Below are 26,079 nucleotides of genomic sequence, written 5' to 3' on the forward strand. Positions count from 1 at the left end.
ATCTAGTCGGGAGTGGTGCTGACTGAAAACAGATGATTTGGAGCGATTCGCGCGCCATCTGTTGGTCATTCTAAGGACTTATTGAACTACCCTCGTAGTTACTATTAATTAAAATACTTTCCGGCGATTTTTATTTCAGGCAGCTGAGACTGGATTCTTTAAATCTAATAGGTTCAGTTTCGGCGGTTTTTGGAATATCCCTGTAAGTTTGGATATATCTTCCAGAAAATTAAAAAGCTGTCTGTGTTGATCAGTTTTAATTTTTGACTTTTTTACCGTTTTACATGATGGAAGGTAAGACTTGCTTCTTGAGGTTTGATAGGGGTAGTTATTGGCTTTTTTGAATATAACTGTGAAAGTGAATATATCTAATAGAGACTTGAAATACTGCGTTTGTTAATTATTATTAATTTGAAATATTTTGGACCGTTTTAATTGACGGAACGTGAGACTTGGTTCGTTAAATGTGATACCGGTAGTTCCTAGGGGTCGTGGCATATTGTTATGGAGGTACGTATATTAACTGAAGTCTTAAAAAGTTGTTAGGGGTGATTATTTTTAGTTAAAATTTGTTTACGATTTTAGTCGAAGACATCTGAGACTGGATTCATTAAATTCTATAGGAGTAGTTATTGTGAGTCGTGGAATATTACTGTGAGAGTGAGTATAGCCACTAGAGACTTTTAAAGCTGTGTGTGTTGATTATTTTACATTTGTGCTATTTTTTACAATTTTAATTGATGGAAGGTGATACTTGGGTCGTTAAAAATGATGGGGGTAGTTCCTAGGGGTCATGTGATATTACTGTGGGGATAGATTTATTAATTAGAGTGTTTGAAAGTTGTTTGGGGTAGTTATTTTGAATTTGAGATTGTTTTTGAGGTTTTAGATGGTGGAGGGTGAGGCTTGGTTCCTTTAGTGTGATAAGGGTACTTCTCAAGTGTTTTTTAATGTTACTGTGGAGATAAGCATATGAAAAAATTTTTGGGAAAGTCTTTGTGGCAATTATTTTTTATTTAAATCTTCAAGGATTCTTTAGATGAAGGCAGCTGAGCAGGTTTTAGTTAAATGCGTAAAGGCTATTTTTTTTAATTGATTTTTTTATTATTACTGTCGGGTGATGGATATAGATTAGAGTTTTTGAGGGTGAATACTATGATTCTTTTTCGTTTGGAGATTTTTCAGCAGTGTTTTGTGAATCCCGAAAAACAATTGATTTTTGAATTATATTTTTTTTTAGTTTTGTTTAACATCTATATTTTTAGTTAGGGGTGGCTGTTAATGTTATGGTTTGTTTTCGGGCAATATAATTTGTTATTAATTCTGAGCTCATAACTAGCTTAAACCTACGGTATATTTTTTCTCGTACTTATTCCATATATTTTTCTTTCGGATTTTCTTAAGGGTTAGGGTTTATTTTCAGGAAATAATTTGTGAGTGTCTTTGGGAGCGCGAAAATAGCACAATATTCAAGTATGCTTACATTTCGGCTGGGGGCAGCTTGCACCTTCACCCAAATGTCTGTTTTTTGAGAAAACCAAAAGAGCCCAAAAATTGGCATTTATATCAAAAAATGCACAAAATTATGACATGCAGATAGTATTCCAATTCCGTTGTGGAGGTTTTAGCGGAAAACACTTTTTAAAAGTTCTATAGAACCATATGAATGAAATAGCAACACAAAACAATGGAAATAGAAGGGTGTCAACCAACATGGAAAAAGAGGTGGCAACTTACATTCTTGATACCACCTTGGAATACATTGAAAACATTTTTCCCTACACGATTTTTTGGGAAATCACTTTGGATTATAAAAAATACATTGAAAATTTGTTCCACCACATACATTTATCTTAGTTCCTTGTTTTCATTTGATAACTTTTTGAACGCAAGAAAAAATTACATTTTTATTTTTCGATTTTTTTGAAAGCAGATTTCACACTTCCCAATTTACAATTTCATTTTTGTTTCAAAAACTGTGCTTTTTATTTAAAATTATTGCTATTTATTTAGTTGAATGTTTATCAACTTTACTTAATTAAATTTTAATTGTTTAAACAAATCTCATTTGTTTAAATTTTTTTCGAAAATGCAATTTTTTAAATGAAAACTATTGCTTTTGGTTTAGTGGAATACTTAACAATATAGGTTAAATAAGTTTTAATTATGTAAACAGAATCCATTTGTCTAAAAAATTTATTAGAAATTTAATTTAATTTGTCAGAAAAATGTACAAATTTGGTGGAAAAATTGATGTTTAAACAAATTAAAAGGTATTAAAAATAAATAATAATTTAATTTTGATACAACTTGAAAATATTTAAAAATAAATTTATGACATTAACGATAATAAACTGCTAGCTGGCGAATTAAAAAATATCCTTTTTAAACAAATGGAATTCGTTCACAAAATCACCAATTAATTAACCAATATTGATAAATAGCCCACTAGACCAACAGTAATAATTATTATTTAAAACAAAACAAAAACACATTTTTAAAGAAAATTTATTAAGACAAATGGAATTCGTATAAAAAAATAACTGGGGAATTCAGGATAAAATACATCTTTAATTGAATAATGCTGTTGCATTTGATTTTTATTACACTATGGAGTATAAGATCTTGCGTGTTAAGCTAAACATGGTATTGGCCCCCCATTGTCATGCAATTGCATACATATGAGGAGCCCACAAGTATTCCTTATTTTCGTCAGCTATGATGTAATGCTTTAATCATTTTTGAAAAATTATGTATCGTAACCTTGAATTTAAGCATGATATAGGGCGGAAATGGTTAGTTAAAACAATTATTTGAAAATTTTAATAATTTCTTTGATCCATTTATAATCAACAGAATTGGGTTTTGAATTTTTTTTAAACTCCTCTAGTACTCTCTATAACATATATTTTAACCATCATATCGTTTAAGGTACTTTTCGTGCCAAAAATCAGATATCTGAAATAAATAGTTTTTCTAAGATTTTAAGAATCAAAATATTATAACTGATGTTATTTCAAATGAAAAAAAAACATTTTTCATGGAAAATGTTAAAATTCACAAAAAACCTTAATTTTAAACATGTTTTTTTGCAATTGAATTTTTTCCTGACCGTCGTTTTGTACCAAATTTTGAAAAACTTTGAAAAAAAAAACGAATAATTATATTTTAAGATTATTTAGTTATTTTAAAAATTTGAAACAGTAAAGTTGTAGGAAATGTTTTCCCGGGGGAAAAAGTCGTCGCTAATTCAAATGCAATCATTTTTCAGAAATTGATAAAAGGCGATGGTCAGAAAACATTCAATAACAAAAAATATGGTTAAAAATTTTTTTTGTGAATTTTAACATTCTCATTAAAAGTAATGTTTTTTTTAATGACATCCGTTATAATATGTTGATTCTTAAAATCATAGAAAACCTATTTTTTACATATCTGACTTTAGGCGCAACTACATTGAGTCGTTTTTGAGAAAATTTAATTTTTAAAAATTTGTTTATCATACTGTAAATTTATCTTGTAGGAGTAGTCACTCACCAACGCAATATGCATTACATCCGAGCAGGGGTACACATACGAAAAAATTATGTATAGTTTATACATAATGTGAAGTATTACCTGTGTAGAAATTTCCCGGTTTGACCCGACCAGAAGAAGGTTTCTGGCCAGAATCTGACCAGGTCAAACCGGGATAATATTTTGCTAATTGCCCGGCTGGGATCTGACCGAGTTCCCACCGGGACCCAATCGGGTAAAAAATGGGGCATAATAGAAGTATCATAACCTTAAAAACATCTTAAGAAATATCCACAAACGACTGCAGTAAGTGGGTCGTTTGCAAATATCTGACAGGCGAAAGACCAATTTTTTGTGTTTTAGGTGTTTTTTTATCAATTATGAAAGAAAAATTAAACTAATTTTAATTATATGGTTTCCCACTTTTGGTTCTGCGGTTCCCAGACTTGTCGTGACTGCGAAATCGTTGACCAACTTCTTTTTTATATTCAAACATAGTTTCCCAGTGAAATTATACCTTTTTTGTGATACGATTTTTGCTTATTTTTAATGTATTTATATATTATCTTGAATAATCGAAAAACGTAATAAGAAGAGAAACCACTTTTTCCGAACGAGGTTTTGAATTACGTTATCATGCTTGCACGTAATAACGATTCGTCAACTTCCGGAGTCTTTAATGCTAAAAACGGAGTAAAACGTCGGTGGACGCCAGGTTATCCATTAGGAAATTTGTTAAATTTCACAAAATCGTATCCAATTTTCTGGAGCAAGTGGATATTTTTAAAGATAAGTGAATTATTTTGTTAATAAGTAAGCATTATTAATATTCTCCAACGTTAATGTTAAATCAATTTTCTAAACCGGTTTTATAGGTTAGGATGTCACGTGAAAACCCTGAAATTTATTTTGACTCTTGCAAAAAAACCTATGCAAACTAAGTTACGCTCAAGGTAAATTTGTTATTCAATTTAACTTTAATTTCTTACAATGCAAATTCTTACAGAAACTTAAGAATCATAACCTCTATTTTAGTACTTACATTGAATCAATGTTTGTAGTTAATATATTTATTATTATGAATGCAGTTCTTAAATTGAAATTTGAACATCTTTTTACAGGTGGAAATAAGTGCTGACACTTACCAAATAGGGTTAACCTATTTGTATTCGGGATCCGATCGGGTAACCCGGCCGGGATCCAACCAGCGCAGCGTGACGAAACCAACTAGAATCCGACCGGGCAGCCTGCCCAGATTCCGGATACAAGCAGGGTAACCCTGCCGGAATCCGGCCCGAACCCGGACATAATTTCTACACGGGTATATATAATAATCATTTGTTTTATGTACTTTTTGTATAAAACAAATGAGTATGATATATAATACTTAACACTATAAATAAACTATATATAATTTCTCCGTCTGATGGGTGGACAAATTGATTGATTGATTATGGTCTACAAATTAATTCGGTGCATTTACTTTTATGTCTTATAGCTCTTGTTCTAACTTGTATTTTTTCCGTCCTAGCGTAGCTTTAAAGGGCGAATCTTTAACTTCAAAATACAGTCTAAATTGGTCCTGCGGACTTAATTTCAAAAATCATTATTTTTTCATTCTAATTTAAAAATCGCGATTGTAAAGTTTCTTAATCTACTTTTTACACGTTTTGTATGTTACCGCATCTTCTTTCAAGGCTTAGCAAATAATTTTAGTCGTCTCAGCTGTATTTTTTTTTTCAATTGCAATGCAAAAAGAATGAAATGTCTCAAATTATCCTTGTCGGACATCATTGCATTAACTAATAATTTTTTGTAATTAAGCCCGTAGGGACGCCACCTATTATATTGTGTTTTAAAACTTAAGATTCGCCATTTGAAACTATCTTAGGGCGGGAAAAACTTTGAGTTTGATCAGGACTTACAAGACATCAAAGTAAAGGCATCGATCTAATTTGTAGACTTAATAATAATACCACACCCTCTTTGATTCAAAACAGATATTAAATCATCTAATTATTCAACTTTTTAAGTATTAAATGACAATATTTAAAATGTAAAACACTTTTTCTTTAAAAAATCAAATCGAAGTTTTTTGTAAAATAGCAGTCTTTAAATTATTGATTAATCTGCATTCAAGTTATTGAACTACATTCAAAATAGTCCAAACTTAAAGCTTGAGTATTCAATGGCGCAAAATTTTAAAGTCTGGAAATCGACATTTAATACTGTATATAAATGTTAACTATGCAAATAAAATAGCAATCCTTTATTCAAATATTATTTTATTAGTTTTACACCATTGATTACATTTTTTGATTGAAATGAGTAATTTCTAGTATACGAAAAGGTCCACATATATTGTCGTATTATTCGAAAGATAGAAGATTCTATTTAAATTTTGTAAACTCTTTACTACTTCGAATCAAATCTGTTAAAACTTGCTTTTAAAAACGTTGCATGAATTTAATTTTAAATCCAATCAAATAACTTCATTCTTTTAACGTTTAGAATTTTAAGTTCATTAAAAATTTGAGATTGGAAACATTTTGCGAAAACAAATGTTTATTTTTTGTATAGTTGGTTTCTACAAAGTTATGCATTTTTAAATTCTGCGCTTTGTTTGGAAAAAAAACCTTTTTTCTTTAAAAGTCTGTAACTTTTGACTTGATCGAATATTTTATATATTTTTTTATTGTGGTAGCCTTTACTTCCTTCTTTCGAAATGCACCGAAAAATAAAAAAAAAAATTAATGGACAGCAAATTTTCTATGATTTCAAAAGTTGAAATGAAGTTATCATTTATGTCTTTCGAAATAAAAATATTTCATTCTATGATAAAAGTTCAAAGCTGACAAATAATAATAATGTGAACAATATTTTTTGCAATTTATCGTTTTAGAATTTTTGGAATTTTGAAAAATTACCGCTGCTGTTTCCAATTTAAAAAAATAGTAAATAATTTTCCAATACCGATATTCACTTCAAATATTTTTTCTTTAAAAAAAATTGTTTGATCGATTTCAGCCATAGAAAAATTTATTTTCAAAATTGCCTGCTAATTTTTGAAAATTGAAAGCAAGCAATGACAAAATGGCGCTCGTTGAAGCACCAACCAAAGTTTGACCAAAAATATTCCCTACTCTTTTGTGATAACTTGCGTCGTTTGAGAGTAAACTAAATCATAATAAAAAAAATTCCGGGCCTCAAAAATGTTTTCTTTGAATAAAACGAATACAATGCCTTTTCTATAGTGAAAAAAACATTTAAAATCGAAAAAAAATTTGTTAAAAAAAATAGAAGGTTGGATTATTTCTTGTAAATAAATGTAAGGTATCGCAAAAGAGTAATATGTGTTTTATATAAAACTATTCTAGATGTTTCAACTTTTTTTTGGTACTTTTCGTGGTTTTCTAAAAGAATGCAAAAATTCGATTTTTTTAAAATAATTTTTTCAATGTGAAGCAATGGTTAAACAAGTCTTAAAACATAATATATATAGTACATATTGTCTGTTAAAAAAAAATGTTTTCATTTGTGTTTCTTGAGAATATGCACTTTCAAGAGCTTTAGAAAAATAGCCGCCATTTTTTCCTTTGCATTCGGAAAATCCTGGGTTTTGAAAATATTTGCTCTTAATTTTTGCGAATTCGTAGGTAATCTTTAACTGATTGAATACCAAAGTCTCGTTTAAAGAGGGGGCTGGCAAGTAGGTGAAAGTTTTCAGTTCGAAATTTCAATAATTTTATACCTTGTAGATGATTGATGATCAATATTTCTTCTAGTTCATCAAAACTCACCCAAGGTAATCCCTGGACGCGATGGACTCCCATGACATGGCTGTATCTCTTCTTTCGAAGTTCAACCTTTCTCGATCCTGATTTTCCTCTTTCTTCGCTTCCACTTTCCCAGGCCGATCTCATCTCTCTCCACCACCATTATCCACTCCGCCACAGCTGCACGACACACTTATACAGTACATAACCCGTTTTTTGTAACACCTTCTATTTTCCCTTGCAGATTTTTTCTAATTAAGTATTAACTCTTCCTCCCTCTTTTCTGTCTTGCTTTTTTTATTCTTGTTCTTATATTTTCTCACTACTTTCCTTCTGTTTTAATAATCCCACTCCTTATGAATCTCGAATCTCTTCCACTAGCATTATTATACCTTTAAAGATCCATTTGTCTTTTCCTAATAATCCAAGCAAAAGTTACAACCTTTTTTTGCCTTCTGGTCTTGAAATTCTTAGAGCACATAACACTATTGCACTTCACCCCTTTCTTATTTTCCAAAAGTTTCACGGCAAAACACAAAATTAATTATCCTTTTTTTTTTAAGTAAAGATTTTATTTGTTTTGTAAGCTTGTAATAATAGTAAAAGTCGCTTTCAGAATTATTAGATCCTTTTTAATTGGTTGTGTTATAATTTCCGAAGGAACGCTTTCTTCTCTTTTGTCACTTTTATCGATGCAATTAACGGTGCAATTCAAGTCCTATCAGGCTTTATCCCTTACAGAGTATAGTTCCACCTCCAGGGAAATCTGCGTGGAAGTAATTCGATTTAAAAGTGATAAATCGTCTGTGAAATGTGCATCTACCAAATAGAATCTTAATCCTGCCCCAGGATTATTATGTACTTCTAACTCTGCAAATTCCTCAAAAAGCTCCTCAAATCTCGGGCGAACCGAATTTCTATCATATGAAGACCTAACTTTCAAAGCAATTGCCTCAATTATCATAAAAATCCTCCTTTTAAGATCATTCTTCATTCACTTCCAGATCAGTATCAGCAACGATGTTGGATCCTCACTTGACCTTGAATGAAGTTTGAATTGTAATAATCGCGGATTGATTTCTCGTCCCAAAGTAAAGGATCACGCACGATTTGTTGATTATTTGAAATCTGAATTCACCTTCGACCTGCACCCCAGAGGCTATCTTGTCCTATGTTAAATAAACCACATGTTTTTCTAAGCTCCAAAGACGGCCGTCCTTAAAGTCGGCGGTTAGCGCGTGACATCGCGAGGCCACGCAGAAACGTGGAAAGGCGGCCGATGCGTGGGGTTGTGAATTTGAGGGGATGAGAAAAAAGGGGTGAGTGGGAAGGGTCAAAAGAGAGAGAGAGAGAGATAAAGAGAGAGTGAGCGTCGAAGTTCTACCGGCGCTGGTCGGGGCAGAACTGTCGCGCCCGAGCCGCAGCAGCCCGCAACACACGACCCAACCAAACCTTTCTCTTCTCCCCCCCCCCTCCACACTGAACCACCCGCATCCGCCTACACCGAAAGCCTTTCCCCCGCAACCATCCCCCTGCTGTCCCATCCAGCGAGCTTCACCTACATCTCGTTATCCACCCCCGACTACCATGAGTAAACTTCCTGATCTTTGAAAAGTGTATTGAAACAAGAGAGATTGTCAATTTGAAGAAAAAAAGTAAGGATATGAGTATTTTAAAAGTTTTATGAGGATTTATGATGCACGTTGCATCATAAAGCAAAGAGAGTCCTGGGGGGTACAAATTTTGGATGGAGTGGATAGTGGTTGAGAGTAGGTGAAGATGACAATGTGACAAAGAATTAGAACTTATGGGAAAGGGGAGAGTGGGGTATGGTGTCGCCCTTTGACCTACATGGCCTATAAATTATTATTGAAATGTGATTTTTATGTGTATATTTTTCAAAGTCAAGCTTACATTATCAGAGAACATGTTTTATTACCTCGAACCGTTTTATGGAAAAAACATTTCAGTGTTGAAATGTTGTCACAGGCTTATACTGCCCAGTATGTCGAAGGCATTTTTGGTTAGAGATGGAGGATTTTTATTTGATCATTTTTGCACGGGGCTGTCCCGGTATATATCATTAGTCACGGATGCATTTTTTAAATGCTATCAAAGTGATCTGATGAGAGCAGTCTGCCCAGACATATTGGACAAAGCCTGGTTTTTACCCCATCATTGGCGGACTGAGTTGCAGTCAAGTACACGATGGGGGGACCTACAGTTTAAGGTGGGTTCCGAACCACCAGAACATCGGTAAAGGTACATTGAAAAATTTCTAGAGGTACCGGCTCAGGGATCGAACCCCGGACCTCTGAGGTGAAGTCCGAGTGTCTAACCAACTGAGCCACCGAGGCTATTATTATTTAAAGTATTATATATATTATTAATATATTATTATTATTATTATTATTATTATTATTATTATTACACCATTAAGCCATTTCCCTTTCGGGGTAGGCGTGACTCACTCAGTGGGGAAAGGAGTAATGTGAGGAAGGAATAGAAAATTTTTGGATTGATCCAGAATTCTCGTGTCATTTATCTAAATAACACGTTCGTTCCGCAACACTGCTCCGACCCAGGTTGCTGATCAATCTCTCTAGCAATCATCCTAAGTGAAGATCCTCTTACGTAATTATTTGACATTTAATTAATTGGTAGATGTTTCGTTTCTGCCAGCGTACCCCATACACTGGGGTACGTTTTTTGGTACAGATATACTAATTAATTGAATTAACATATTGGGCAGGTAATTTCAAGCATCAAATATTTGAATACAAATAGTAGAACACGATAACAGTTTCAGTCTTAATTGGGTTAACATTTTTGATTGGACTTTAGGCATAATATTATGTAGATTCTCTTGTATGGTGAAAAATACTATTAGTCTGCTGTCATGCAAAGTAAAAACTTATCCGAAGAAGTACAATTCTGTTTACTTTCACTTATTCTAATTATCTAGCAAATTTTTCGATTTACACCCAATTTAAATAATAATTGTTTAATAGAGATATGCTTATTGATTAGAAAAATGTATGATATATAAATAATTTTTTTTTTAAACAACAAGTTTGAAATTTAATCTGAACACTCAAAAATTTATTTTTTTTGAAAAAATATTAAATTACATATTAATCTGCTTAATAATCATGTTTCTGTTTAAAAAGGAATAATGGCCAAAAACAAAACAATATTTAATCGTAGATAATATTTCAGGCACATTACATAAAAAATTGATTTTAAGGTTGTAACTTGCATCCAAGACTATTTATTTTAAATATTAATGCAGCTTTAAAAATGATGAAATACAAAAGAAATATCTATATCTGTGATGCTTAATAGCATTGATATTAATATTGCGTAGTAAGAATGAGGTGAAGTTTTTATTTTATAAAATGTCGTTATTATATCATATTTCTCATACAAAAAAGTTATGCTCATTCATAAAATATTGTTAGAAATCATTTAAAAACTTTACTAACAAATTTTATTATAAAATAAAAAAGTTTATAATTGTTTAATTTAGGTGGCCATTTTAACTACACGTGCGGTTAAGACGGTTAAAAACCAAGCCATTTTTTCACGACATATTATATTTATTTAAATGGTTTAATTGTGACTTTTAATGTTTTTAATGATTAGAAAATATAAAAGTATTACCTTTAACATAATGTATTATTACTTAATATTTATTATTCAAAATTAATCTTCTTTTCAATTCTACACTGGTTCTTTTAGATCCACTTTCTCTAATATAATAAATTTAGATAGTGGAATGGAATAAAGAAAAATTAATTCAGACATTTTTAACTCTTATTTAATGTTTTCTTACTGAACAAAGTAAAGTATTCGGCAAAATCAGTTATAATCTTATACTCCCTGCTGAAATACATGGACGCGCCACGGCGCACAGTTGAAAAAAACACTCTTTTTTGGGACAAAAATCAGCCGACTCCTCAAATCTCAACGGATCAGAGCATTTTTTTTAAATACTCATGAAGCATTCACTTAGTCCCATTCGTTGATATTTCTGAAAAAGGCTTTGAATAAGGCTATTTGCTTTGGTTTAATAAAAATGTAACTTGTAGATGAATTTCCTGCATGTTGTTAATTGTCATAAACAAATTAATATATATAACTGTTGAATGCTGCATTTTCGGAATTTGAATGTATTGCATACATAGATTTTGTTATAGAAATGTTAGAAATCAATTTTTAATTGCGAACAGAAACAAAAAAAACAGTAATAGTCAATTGTTTAAACAATTTTTATAACCAATTTGGCATTTATATGTATAGAAAATTTGTCTTTTCAGCGAAATAATTGTTTGTTCTAAAGAATAACAATTTTTATTTTCCGTGGAATCATTAATTTCCATGCTAAGAACAAGGATGATGGACATGAGTGTTCCATTAAACAATATTTTTCATTTTGCAAACAATTTTTCGAAACAAAATCACTTATTTAGCATTTATATGCATAGAAAATGTGTCTTTTCTGCCGAAATATTTCTTTTTATCTAAAGAATAGAATTTTTCCACAACTAACTTCCAGCCAACAAAATTTATTATTGTTATAAGCAATTTATAAAAACAAATTAACTTATTTGAGCGTCACTGCAATTGACAATATATATTTATCCAAACGTATTCCACAGTAAATATTCTAGCTCCTCTACCAATCGTCGAAATTGCAGATATAAAAGAGTCTTTTGGGGCATAGGTATAGATCTGACAAAGGTAAATATAAATAAAAAAATATTAATAAATACGAAAACAAAACCTCTTTCATTGCTGAAAATTTGACGATTAGTAGAGAAGATGAAATATTGCCATGAAATACGCTTTCATATCAATATAGCCAATTGCAGTAAAACTCAAATAGGTTAATTTGTTTAAATAAATTATTATTAACAATGACAAATGTTGTTGGGTGGAAGTCAGTTGTATACACGTTCTATTCTTCAGAGAAAACGAAATGATTCTACAGAAAAAAAAATTTTCTATGGATATAAATGACCAATAAGTGAAGTTTATATAAAATTTGTTTATAACAATGACAAATGTTTTTTTCATGGAATTGTTATGTGCACCATTCTTGTCCTTTAAATAAACATGAATGATTCCACAGAAAAGAAAGATTTTCGATGTACAGATATGCTAATTAAGCCAATTTGCTTCTAAAAATTGCTTCTTAAAAATTATAAATTATTGAATAACAAATTCCAAAAAACGTGCACCTCTACGTTAAAGTAAGATTCTTAATGAGTATTCAAAAAGAAGCTCTGATTTGTTGAGATTTGAGGAGTCACCTGATTTTTGCCACAAAAAAGTGCTTTTTTCATTCAGGGAATTTAAAAAGGTAAGGGAATTCACCAAATTCAGAGAATTTATAAAATTTTAGGCACGAAGAGAATTTTAGGAATTATGGGAATTGAGGGAATTCGAGGAATTAACCCCTTGATATGACTATCGAATTTACAGAATACAGAAACATGCCCAGACTGCCGAAAATTCAAAATTGCAGTTCAAACTCATAATGTCGATTTTCTGAATCTCAGTTGAGAACTTCTCAGGAACGTGTATTTAAATCAACATTTTCCTTTTTTTATAAACAATTTAGTGAAGAAATCTGGTTTTTAGGAATTGGCTACTTTCTGTTACTTCAAAGTGACATCTTTTGGAGAAAATGTAAGTCAAATAAATTCTAATTAGACACTAAATCGAAATAAACAATATATTGTCATAATTAAACCAATTCTTATAAACAAATGCACGTTTCGACCATTATCTAATAAATATAATACGTTTCTTCTGTAAGTGTGACTGGAGATACCTTGTTAATGGTTCCTTCGGTGATGACTTGATATAAGACAACAAATGGTTATTGTTTAAACAACCTTAATTGACAAATGCATAACTTTGTCAGTTTTAACTGCAAAGATTTGGTTTTTTCCAAAAAATCAATTTCAACTACCTTGCTATTGGTTCCGTACTGCACGGAAAAAAGTACACTGTAAGATACACTCGGAAAAGTGATGAAATATTACTCTGTGGCGCAGTAACGGAGCCTCACGTGCAACCACAGAGTAATTCTTACACTTTGGGAGAAATTAGCGAACCTCACAGCATCAAAGTAAACCTTGTTCCTTCTGGGAGGAAAAATTATAGTTTCCATTGTCAATCTCTCGCATCAAAAAGCAAAAGTCACAGTTGTGCCCTAGAATAGAATCGTCGATAGACATTCCATTACGGCAGCTTGAAACAGATGATGTAACATAATGATAAATTTACAAAAAAAAAATTTTTTATTTTTAATAACTGCATTCAATTTATTTGTGAAATCATGCAATTGCACGTGCAGTCACTTACAAACGTAATCGAACGCTTAAACGATATGAAAAATCGCACCCTCGTGGGATTCGAACCCTACCTACTTAAAACAACCTAAAAACCTAAGCCTATGTCGGACGCTCTAGCTAATTACGCTAATGTATCGCTTGGATTCTGTTGACAAAATCTCAGTCAAGATTTTACGCTGGTAGGCAGGGCTAATACAGGAATATATTTTTATTATATTTTTACGTTTTACACATTTTATATGAACAGGTTGATTTACTAATGCTCGATGAAAGTGTTTCAATTTAATTAATTTAAATTATAATAACTAAATGTTTAATTTAAACATTCATTTAATTTGTGATTTCTTTCCAAATTCTGAGGCTCAAAAATGTAATGGATTTATTACTTTCAGATGTATTGTAATTGTATAAATATTTAAATTTAAATTTAATTTTGCAGCTTAAAAAAAGAATCGAGTGATTATAGTTGTAATAATCTTCTTTATTAAAAATCTGAAAGTATAAACAAAAGCAGCTACTACAAATAATTTATTGAAACATTGGAGTTGAAAAAAATTGTTTAAGATACAAGGTACTTAAACTTGATTGATATTCTAACTTTGAAGTTGAATTTGAACATTAAATCGAAGGTTAGCTGAAATTAGAAGAAATAAGTTTTTAAAATGGAAATTTTTATATGCTAAGAATTTTATTAAGCTTTGCTAAAAGCTATAGTAATTAATTATATATTTTTATAAAATATAAGAATATAATATATATAATCTTTTTATAAAATATATTCCTGGAAAAATATTTGAAGGGTTGCAGTATACAGAATTAGGTATATAAGAAAAAAAAACAAAATTTTTTAGAAAACCGAAATAGCATTCTGTAAAATCGAAATCAGCATATAAAGATAAAAACAAAAGTTACATCCTAGCTTAAACGCTTTTTTATTTAAAGACAAAAAGTATGATTAAACACAAGTATCCAGTTCCGAGAAATAAAATATGGAAGTTTACAATCTCAAAGAGATTCAAATTTCGTGGGTTTTGAAAATTGTGTTTAAACAGGGACTGTAAATTTATTTTCCATCTTTAAAACACGATAAAAACTTGCTCCTGAAATATGAGGAGGCTGAATAAAAATAAAAAAGAGCTTATAAAAAAACTTAATCTGTTCCGGGAAAATAAACATTTATTATGGCGGTATCGCATTGTAACTGTCCTAAAAGTTTTAAAAGTGGCTTTTAGTAGAAATTGAAGATATTATGTCCGAATTTGATTATAATATAAAATGTAAATGAGACGAATGGAAACAAAACTACAATGCTTACAGGTACAGTCGAGAGTGGCGCGAACTCGCGATCTGTCGGTGCCACCGACAGACTCGGTGGTACTGTAGCGCTAGTCACTAGTACCACAATAATATGTAATGTTATACAGCACTGTTCATACAAGAATGAAAATATCTTAAATGTGCCACTTTTAATCCTATAGTTCTATTTTCAATCAATTAAGACAGTGTTCGATTTGTTTTTATATCAAAATAATTCCGCTAAAATATTTTTTCAACATTTTTTTTTAAGTCATCAACAACCAAATTTCTTGATCATTTTTTTCAAACATGGATTATTCGCGAACGGTTCATCAAAATTCAGTAATTGAGTTATGAAAATTTTTGTTACAAAGTATACTTTACGCTAAAAAATTGTTCGGTATTAAAAAACATTTTTTTATTCTTTAAATAATCATTTGTTTTAAACAATTGAAAATTAATGAAACTTCTGCGCCTGTGAAATAAATCTTTTATGTTCCAATAGATTCTACGATCTCTTTCGAAAATTTTGGTGAAAAAAAAGTTTGTATTTTGCAGAGCTGGTCGAGTACGTTCGGACGCCCGCGGATATCATATTGAGTACAATATGGCACGAACTTTCCACTAAAATGATCAATGTTAAGAAAAAGATGTTTTAATCAAGTGGTTCCACTTTCTACAAGTCATTTTTTTAATCAAAAAAGATGAATTTTCAATTAAGAAGTTTAATTTTCTGCTAAAAAAGATGAATTTTAAACAAAGTAGATTCAGTTTCAACTAAAAAAATCGATTTTCAACCAAAAGTTGATTGGTTAAGTTCTTAGTTAAAAACATTAATTTAAAAAAATAATTATACTATCAAAATAGTTTACTTTTCCACAGAATAGATTAATTTTAAATGAAGAGAATGAAGCAACATTTAAACAAAATTAATTTTTTAATAAAGTGGATCAACTTCAAGCCAAGAAATAGGGAAACAATGGGGTAATAAATTATTTGGAATAAAATTATTATGGGTATCATATTAAGTAAAATAAGAAACAAATTGTAAACTGAAATGATAAATTTTAATTGAAAAAATCGATTTTTAATCAACAGTTCAACTTTTTACCAGGTATAGCTATTTTTTGATCAAAAAGATGAATTTTCAACCAAGAAGATTAATGTTCTACTAAAAAAGAATAAGATGGTTTAATTTTCAATTAGGCTTAGATATATTTTTAAACAAAGAAATAAATCAACCAAAAATATGATTTTTTAAGAGTTTGTTTAAGTATTCATCCAAGTAGTTTCAATCAAAACATGTGAATTTCCAAAAAAAAATCGAATAGTCAAATTATCATTGGAAATATTAGTTTTTAATTCAAAAAACAAATTTTAACCAAAAAATTAATTTTTACAACAAAAAGATGAATTTTTAACTGAACTAATGAAGATTCAACACAAAAACTGAAGTTTTAATAAAATATTTTAATCTTCAAAAAAGTATAGTGAAATTTTCAACCAAGAAGATTAATTTTCTACCAAAAAAGTATTTTTTTAACAAATTGGTTCAAACATTCAACTCAGTAGTTGAATTTAAAAAAATTTCAATATAAAAATTTAATGGTTGGTATTTAAAATAATGAAGATTTTTAATTTAAATACCAACTACTGATTTTTTTTATTGAAAATTCATCTTGTTTGGTTTACAAGTCAACTACTAGGTTGAATGTTTGAACCGATTTGTTAAGAAAAATACTTTTTTTTGTATAAAATCAATCTTCTTGGTTGAAAATTTGACTATACTTTGTTGAATATTAAACTATCGCGTCCGAATATGCTCGATTAGGGCCGGAGATCGGCGCGCGTTCACAAATATCAATAACTTTTGAACTACTGCAAAATACAAACTTTTTTTCACCAAAATTTTTAGAAGAGATTGTATAATCTATTGGCACGTGAAAGAATTCTTTTACAGGCGGAGAAGTTTGATTAATTTTCAATTGTTTAAGACAAACGATATTTTAAGCAATGAAAAAACTTTTTTTACGACCGAAAATTTTTTAGCGTAAAGTATACTTCGTAACAAAAATTTTCATAACTTAATTATTGAATTTCGATGAACCGTTCGCAAGTAATCCATTTTAAAAAAATTGTCAAGATTTGATTGTTAATGACTTAAAAAAAATTTTTTGCAAAAATATTTTATGAGATTTATTTTTATATAAAAACGAATCGAAAACTGTATAAATGAATTAAAAATAGAACTATCGATTTAAAAGTGGCACACTTGAGATATTTGGACCCACAAATTCTTTTTCCATTTTCCTCCGTGCATACTAAGGAAAAGCTTACGTAACTGATTTCGCGATTACGGTCCATTTTCTCGTAACTGACAATGTTAAATTTGACTTAAACGACAATGCCACTTGCGTAAGATTTTCCTTAGTACGGCAGATATGAAGTTTATTATAATTTAAATACATCTTTTAGTTTTTATTAGAAAAAAATTAATAATTAATTATAAAAGTAAACCTAATATAGTAAGAAATAAAACAAATATCGCTCAGCAAATAACACTGTTTGCAAGTGTATGTCGAACACTCTCAGTCAGCTTTTGACACATTACGAAAAAGATGTTACAATTTCACACTGCGAAATTGGTGTGGGATGAGGCCCTATAGTGGTATACCGGATTACTATTTCAAACTGCACCATCTACTTTGTTTTCCACTATCTATCCCAGTGTGAAAGGGGATATCTTGCAATTTGTAAACTGTATAATTCGACATTTTTCATTCACAATCTGACAACGTAACGTCTACCAGCTTGTAAGTGAAACCTTACAATGTGGAGCAATAATTTAAACAGCGTGTGCCAACGTTCTTCCACTCTACAACGTCAAACTGTAATAGCTGCTTTATCTATTGCTACAAATGGTATTTCGACTAGTATACTCTCAGATTACTGATTGACACTGCACTCAATACTGTGAAAACTGCTCATTTCACACTGGTTACGCTTTAAACCTCAGGTTTACTATTCGAAATTGTACATTTTACAGTGTACTTTTTTCCGTGTGTCGCAAACCTCCATTGAACTACCATTGTTGTGTTATTCACGAAGTTATGCATTTATTAGCTAAAAATGTCTCAGATAATAAACAATGGTTGCCCAATAGAAATTTTCGACAGTATTGATCCAAAAGCAAGGTAATTTTAGTTGATTTTTTGGAATCACTGAAGCAACAGAAGTAGCCAATTCCCAAAAAACCACATTTGTTCACTAAACTATTTAAAACAAAAGGAAAAAGTTTTTTTTTGTATACGTGCATAAGAAATGCTAGTTTGAACTCTGTTCAGCAAACGTAAAATAATGAATTCTCCACGAAACCTTCATTGCAGTGCGTTATTGGCTTTTGAAAAAAGTGTGTATTGACGTAAAAGGGGTGGGTTTTTTCTCCCTTCATGGTAAATTAAGGGGGTAAGATGTATTGACATTCTTAGAAAACTCTTTTTTAATTGCAGTCCAATAATTATTTTCTTGATTGAAAACTGAAGGTTCGTATATAAAACAATGACCAAACGAATTCCTTTTTAATTGCAGTCCAATAATTATTTTCTTGATTGAAAACTAAAGGTTCGTATATAAAACAATGACCAAACGAATTCCTTTTTAATTGCAGTCCAATAATTATTTTCTTGATTGAAAACTGAGTGTTCGTATATAAAACAATGACCAAACGAATTTTATCCACTAGGGGTAGTTTTTCAGAATTCAAGAGTGATTTTTGAGGCTTTTTCTGAAATGCAGAGTGATTTTCAACAGTTGTAACTACATGAATATTTTATATAATATCTGTATGTCTCAAAACATTTTTTCGTGCATCGCGTAGGGTGTTAAAAGTATCAGTACATAAAACAATGAGTAAACGAATTTACCCAACTAGTTGTAATTTTTCTGAATTCAAGGGTGATTTTTAAGGGCTGTAACTACATAAATATTTTACATAATATTTGTATATGTCGAAACATTTGGTGGTTTTTCTGAGTTCAGGGGTGATTTTTAAAGGTTTTTAAGGGGGAAAGGCTCAATTTAGTAAAGTAGTTTATGACAGTGGAATCGTTTTCACCATATCCTAAAAAATATGCAAATACTCTAAATTGTTAACTAAAAACCTGTAGATTTAAATACACTAAAATATTTTATGTCAGAGATCTGTCTTTTTCTGGCAGCCAGGAAAAAGTCCTAAATGGCAAAGATCTTTCCCATCAGCATTCAATGGGTTAAAGGATATCAGGAAAATCAGAGAATTCTGAAAGTTAAGGAACTCAGAAAATTTCTACGTATTCAGAAGATTTTAGGGATCCTAAAAAAATGTAAAAGAATATAAAAGAATTTGAAAATAGACCTAGCAATCCACAAGCGTTAAAAAGATTATATAGGATTAAAAGAACTCAGAAGAGTTTAGAGTAATTCAATGGGAATTTAAAGTAGTTCATGTGATTTTAAAGAAACTCAAATAATTGAAACGAAAAGTTAACATAATATGCTAAGCCAGAGAGTATTAATTACAAAAAATTTTCTACTGTTTATTGTATTTGCATACTAAAACGAGAGCCCAACTCAAGAAGCAGAGTGATCGTTTTAGACGTACCTTCCGAGAGTATGGATAAAAGGGTTAAAGGGTAGCGCAAAGAAAAGAGAGATCAGATTTGGAAGGTCAGAGGCGAGATCTGAGACTTGAGAGGTCAAAGGTGAAAATTTAGATATCAAAGATGAAAGCTTGTATGTCAAGGATCACCTCTCAAAATTCAGAGAATAAACTTAAAAGATCAGAGATAAAAAATAAAGAGTTCAAAGAAGGTATTGGCTCACAAATTAAAGGTCAGATATAAAATGACAAATGTCAGAGGTTATGGCTTATAGGTCAGAGGTCAAGAGTTACATTATATTGCAATTAAGGCAAAACGATTTTAGATTTAACAACTTCAAGAATTCGTCTTTAAAATTTTTTTTTCTGTTCTCCTTTATATTTGAAGAGGAATAAGAATAGCAAATGTACGTAATCTAAACATCCTTTTGTAAATTCTGCAATGCTCTTTTACAGTCCTTTTCAGTCTCTAGTATTCGGTAGAATAGCAGGAATAAAAGTCCACTTGCTATTGTTTCTGGTATCATTAGCATGAAGCCCCAACTCCCAAACTCGTGCGAGCTGAGCCGAGTTAAGCTTTCGCGACCTCTGTTCTCTTGCATACATAAATTGCCTTTCTAAAACAGACACCCCGTTAGTCATCCTTAGGTTAGATACTACCACAGACAAATCATGTCTATTATGTGTGCAATCTTATAGATTAAATTGACAAATTAAAAACCCTCCTCCAAGTTGGACCAACCATTTAATCTTTGAACCTCACGAGATTCCTTTCTCAGAATTAAATAGATGTAGAGATTTTTTCTAGAATCATTAAATGACTCAAGAAATATAATCTCCTTCAATTAATTTGTAAGACCTTTCAAGTTGAAAAACGCAAACAAATAAGGATATATTTGAACTTAGATTTGTTTTTTGTCGTTTGGAAAAAGCTGAAGTTTTTGCCTTTTTCTTCCGGTCATCTTCAGGCCTAGTAGGAATGATAAACCAGATAAATCAGGTTTTGATTCAAAACTTTTTAATAATTATTGAATCACACTCGATATTATCACATGCTTCTGTGGTTCCAAATCGAACCACCAGAGTAGCCCAAATTGGGCAATTTCTGAACGGATCTGGATTCAAAAGATTTTAAAAAATTCCAGGAAGTTTAGAAGATTCCAAGGGATGTAAGGGATTGCAAAGAATTTGAACACGTTTTAAATGAATTCATAGAATTACAAAAAGAGTTTTAATTATTTTACGGAATTTTCAAAGTTTTCAAGCGTTTTGAGGAATCTTAAAAGAATTCAAAGTTTTCTAGGTAGGGCAAGGGATTTTATAAGAATTAATTAAAGGATTTCATATTACTTTACTTGGCCGCTCGTCTGTTTTCCCTTCAGCTACTAGAAATAACGAAAAAAGAATCCTTTTTCAGAAATACACGTATTATTTTTCCAGGTGCTACGTATTAACACTTTTTAAGGAAACTGCATTATCCTTAGAGAATGACAGAAATTCTTAATGTCTTTTTAGACGCTGAAATTGCTCTCCAACCTGTTATTCATCTTACTTTCGATAAATAATACCAAAATGATGAGCTTTTTTGAAAAATGGTCAAAATAAATGATATAGGACTTTTCAATTGCTATAATTGCTATTTATACTACTTTTTTCGTATATTCCGTTGTTTGGTTCTAAATTTGAAGGGTGTGGTTTCAAATTTCGGAAAATTCTAATACTTTCTTAATCAGAAATGATGAGAATATGCTGAATAACAATTTGTATCTATTTTTTTATTGAACAACTTTTGTCTATCAGTTTTGTCGTGCCTTTTTTCCCAGAAATTTTTAATTTTCATTCTTAATGTTTTTTTTTTTATAATTAAAACCAAACTACGCCCGAAATTCAAATTTCTTAAATTTTCTTTTTGCATACATTTGTACGTCATTTGTACCGTTTGTACTTTTAATATTTTTGTTTGTACCCTCTTGGATGCCCGGCTAGGGGGAAATCAATATTTCGTGTCATCCCCCCGAAATTAAAATTTCTTAAATTTTCTTTTTGTATACATTTGTACGTCATTTGTACCATTTGTACTTTTAATATTTTTGTGTGTACCCTCTTGGATGCGCGGCTAGGGGGAAATCAAAATTTCGTGTCATCCCTCCGAAATTCAAATTTCTCCAAATTTTCTTTTTGCATACGTTTGTACGTCGTTTGTACCGGTTGTACTTTTAGCGTTTTCATTTGTACTCTCTTGATTGCCCGGCTTGGGGGAAATAAATATTTCATACCATCCCCCCAAAATTTAAATTTCTCAAATTTTTTTCCCATACGTTTGTACGTCGTTTGTATTGTTTGTACATTCAATATTTTCGTATGTACCCTTTTGGTTGTCCGGCCAGAGGAAAATCAAAATTTCGTATCATCCCCCCGAAATTCAAATTTCTCAAGCTTCCTTTTTGCATACGTTAGTACGTCGTGTATACTGCTTGTACATTCAATATTTTCGTTTGTAAAGAAAATTTGAGAAATTTGAATTTCGGCGGGATAACACGAAATTATGATTTCCCCCTAGCCGGGCAACCTAGAGGGTACAAACGAAAATATTAAAAGTACAAACGGTACAAACGACGCACAGTGGTCTGAAACGCCAAAAAGTTGGTCAAAACCTAAAGACTTAATTTTTCGCCGATGAAATATCTTATCCAAGGGGTTTTTAAGGTAGCTGATTTCAAATTTGAAGTCCGATTTTCCAACAAGAAAATGGCGGCTACAAAATGGCGGACACTTTTTTGAAATTGTTATCAGATTTGTATGAAACTTGGTGCATGTAGGTTTGTTAGGGTCGGTGAATCCTACTTGGTAGTCAGATTTTACAAAAAAAATGGCGGCCTCAAAATGGCGGAGACTTTTTGAAAATTGTGATTAGATTCGCATGAAACTTAGTATACTTATGTTTTTTGGGTCACTGATTTCAAATTTGAAGTCAGATTTTTTAGAAACAAAATGGTGGCTACGTTACAGTAGTCCCGCGCTCGCATCTTACTTGGCCAATCAGTCTGTCCCGTTCTCTAGCGTCGCGGAAACATAACTTTTCGGATTATTTTCGGAAAATTGTTAATGTGAAACTTATAAACAATTGTGACACAAAATAAATTGTTAAAACATATTACCAACCTTGAGGTGCCTCCTACATCTTCTTCTTGAAGATTTTTGCACATTCGACAATTCCTGTGTGCACTTTTAATGTTGTATTTCTCGTTCCTTGTAACACGTTGCTTGGAGCACGATGTAATAGGTCGACTTTCAGACGCTACGACGCATCTCGTAGGCACCCCATCTATTTGCTATTCGAGAAATAAATGCGGAGGAACCTCGTTTACCGACTACAACATACAAAATCTCTGGGAAATTTTTTTTTGTGGTTTTGACCAACTTTTTAGACGTTTCATACCACTGTGCGACGTACAAACGTATGCAAAAAGAAAATTAAAAAATTTGACCTTCGGTTGGCCAACTTCATGGGGGTTCTTTTATTGACCTTTCTCCATATCGGGCGTTATTTGGCTAAAAATTTGCATTTTTGATTGATTTTTTGTTTCATCGAAGAAAGTAATATAAATAAATTTTTCCAATTTCCGAGTACTAGGAATAGCCGTACACGTAAAATTTTTGAATCTTAAAAAATGGTTTTCTAAAATTTTGAAAATGCTTTAACTTTTTGAATTTCTATCCAAAATGGCTGGTTGACGAACTCATTCTTTCTTCTAGGACTTTAAAAAAGTGTGCAAAAGCTCGATTTGATTGTTTCATTTCTTTTAGAGTTATCGTGTTCAAGGACGGCCGGCCGGACAGACAGACAGACTCAATCGCCAAAAATTGATTTTCGGCTTCAGGGAGTCTCAAAACGTGGATATACGTTGAAAAACTGATGTGTGAAATTTCTGACAATTCTAATATCGTTTCAATCGTGAATGATGAGAATGTCAAAATAAGATTTGTGTACTAGAAAACATTCACTGCCATTTTCATCGGTAAAAATTGAAGCTGTTTAAACATTGTGAAACATGAACGTTTATTTATTCTAAAAACGTTGAAAATTATGATTTCTAATCGAAAGCTATATCAATAGTGAATTCAATCCTAATTAAAACATTAGAAATTAAACAATTCCAAACATCCTTTAAAATTGAACTATTCTTAAATTAGGATCGTGAAACAAAGTCGTTAAAAATAAATGAATTTCAAATTGTGCATAATGTTTTATTTTTAATTTATTATTTAAATAAAAAGTGCAAAAGTAATAACTTAAAAATCATTTGTAAAGCATTTCCATGCAAGTGAAACAATTTCATGTTGCTTCAAGTCGAAGATGATGTCAAACTGCCATTTGCTAGAATAAGTAAACTATTAAATTCTCTTCAGAAAAAAAACTGGGGGTAAGAAACGTTGCAGGTAATCATTTAAGTAGGGTGCACGTTAGCTGATTGTTCCAAACTGAGGTAAACTTTTCCTGGTTCATGGTAGATTATTTTGTCCTCTCAGTTTTTTTTTGAGGATAGAAAAATTCGCGAGACAAACAGCACGTGCAAAACGAACAGAAAAATGGGAGCTTCAATGTGGACAAAGTGAATGAATGATTTTGAAGATTATTATGTATTTAATCATTTGCTATTTTTCAGATATTATTATTAATTATAATTTTTCTTTAATTCACGCTTAGAAATAAAAAAGTAAGGGTAAGTCAGAAAATCATGAGGACGCGCTTAAATTATCACTATTCAAATCAGTTTTAAAGCTAATCTGAGAACTCACCTTGGATTTGGAATAGCTAGGGTTGAATTCCAGTTGAAAATAAATTACATTAGACAAATTCCTAAAATGCCTAAAGAGAGAGAGAGAGAGAGAGAGGATGAAAGAAAATCAGGATCCACATGACAAACCCATTTATTAAAAGGAGAATTGCAGCAGCTTCAGATTAGTATCGGTGGTTGTTTTAAAATAAAAAACGCATCAGTCTGCTTGATGTTCCGAATTTTGGAAGCATAAACTGCGAGTACTTCTAAGTTTGTGGCGAGCAGTTGGCCTTGTTTTTGTTTTATTTTATCGGTTTTCCTCGTAAAAAACTTGGAAGTTTTCGCGAAAGACCGAAGAAACGTTACTTTGTGGAGTTCAAAAAGCATTCTCAATGCATACAGGAAATGCGGTCACACTGTTTTCGTATTTTCTACTTCTTTTTATCTGGGCCACTTGTCGGCCTAGATTTGAGGTTTTCGATATGAAAGCAGTACAAGTCAATCCTAGCAGTTTTTGCTTCGTATCAACACCTTTGGTCCTTATTCCTTATTTTCTGCAAAAGGATGGCTCATGATGTGATTCTGCTATTGGCCTGTCCATATAAACTTGAGTGTACTTCGAACCAGATTTCAGATAAATTCAAAGCAGAAAAGCAGCTTTCAATACCATACCGCAAGCTCTGACTCGGCTTATGTTTTGAACTAGGATTATATCTATAATATGTTTTACAGATAAAAAATTTTTTACAGTGTCTATATTATTCATTTACCATTTGTATTACATTCTAGATTTTTTCCTTTGAAATTTTATTTCCGGAAACGATTTCTGTAGAATGTTTTGGACCAGATAATTTATTCGTATTCGGAATTTGTGACGTAGATGGGAAGGGATTAATGCAGATTAATGCAGGTAAATATAAATGTGAATGACAATTTTTTCAAATACATGCAAGAATGAAGCAAAATTGTTAATTTTATGACTTGTACATTTTTCTTAGAATTGGTTATAGACTACGTGATGTTTACATTTTAAAGTCTATAAGTTAAATTATAAAATATTTTCTTTCTCCATTTTATTCGATAATAATTTTATAATAATTGGTAACAATTTATAAATGTTGTTGTGTTTCGATCTTATGATAAAGTAAAATACAAAGATATATTTACCTATGTGAAGAGATTATTTTTGATGTTACGTGATACTCAGAGTTTTGAATTATGACAGTTTTAATTTTTAAAAATTAGAATCCATTTAAATCCATTTTAAAACAAAGTTATTTATGCGATATGAAGAAAACTGCCTTTGAAGCATAATTATTGATTTTATTTTAGGAGTAAAGCATCTAAATACAGATTTAAAAAGTTCCATTTTTCTTGTATTTTCCATAAAATCAAACTAAATTAATAGAACTAAATATCAAAACCGAACATATTTTCGCTGAAAGTCCATTGTTTTTTATTGAAAAGTCCACTACTGTATTTTTGGTTCAGAATTCATATTCTTTGGTTAAAAATTTAACTGTTCGGTTAAAGATTTAAAAATTTTATTGAAAATTGATTTTTTTAATTACAAATTTAGCTATTCTATTCTGCCGTCAAAATGAATTATTTTTAGTTGAAAATTTACGTATTGAATTTGTAATTGAAATTTAATAATTTGTTGTTAGAAATTCAACTAGATTCGACTATTTGAAAATAAAACTGTTTTT

General features: G+C 30.8%; 1 protein-coding gene across 2 annotated transcripts in view; it reads right to left on the bottom strand.

The window, feature by feature from the left end:
• Positions 1–22,828, bottom strand: part of LOC117177474 (43 kDa receptor-associated protein of the synapse homolog) — a 157,965-nt gene extending 135,137 nt beyond the window's left edge. The window contains exon 1 of one of the 2 annotated variants that reach the window (XM_033368194.1): positions 22,752–22,828. In XM_033368194.1, the coding sequence (XP_033224085.1) occupies positions 22,752–22,795 (44 nt within the window). In that variant the 5' untranslated portion in view covers positions 22,796–22,828. Of the gene's footprint in view, positions 1–7,316; positions 8,668–22,751 lie in introns of those variants that run through there. The other variant, XM_033368195.1, reaches the window with a different exon arrangement.
• Positions 22,829–26,079: the final 3,251 nt, after the last annotated feature.

This window comes from Belonocnema kinseyi, chromosome 7, assembly GCF_010883055.1.
Source record: "Belonocnema kinseyi isolate 2016_QV_RU_SX_M_011 chromosome 7, B_treatae_v1, whole genome shotgun sequence".
Lineage (NCBI taxonomy): Eukaryota > Metazoa > Arthropoda > Insecta > Hymenoptera > Cynipidae > Belonocnema > Belonocnema kinseyi.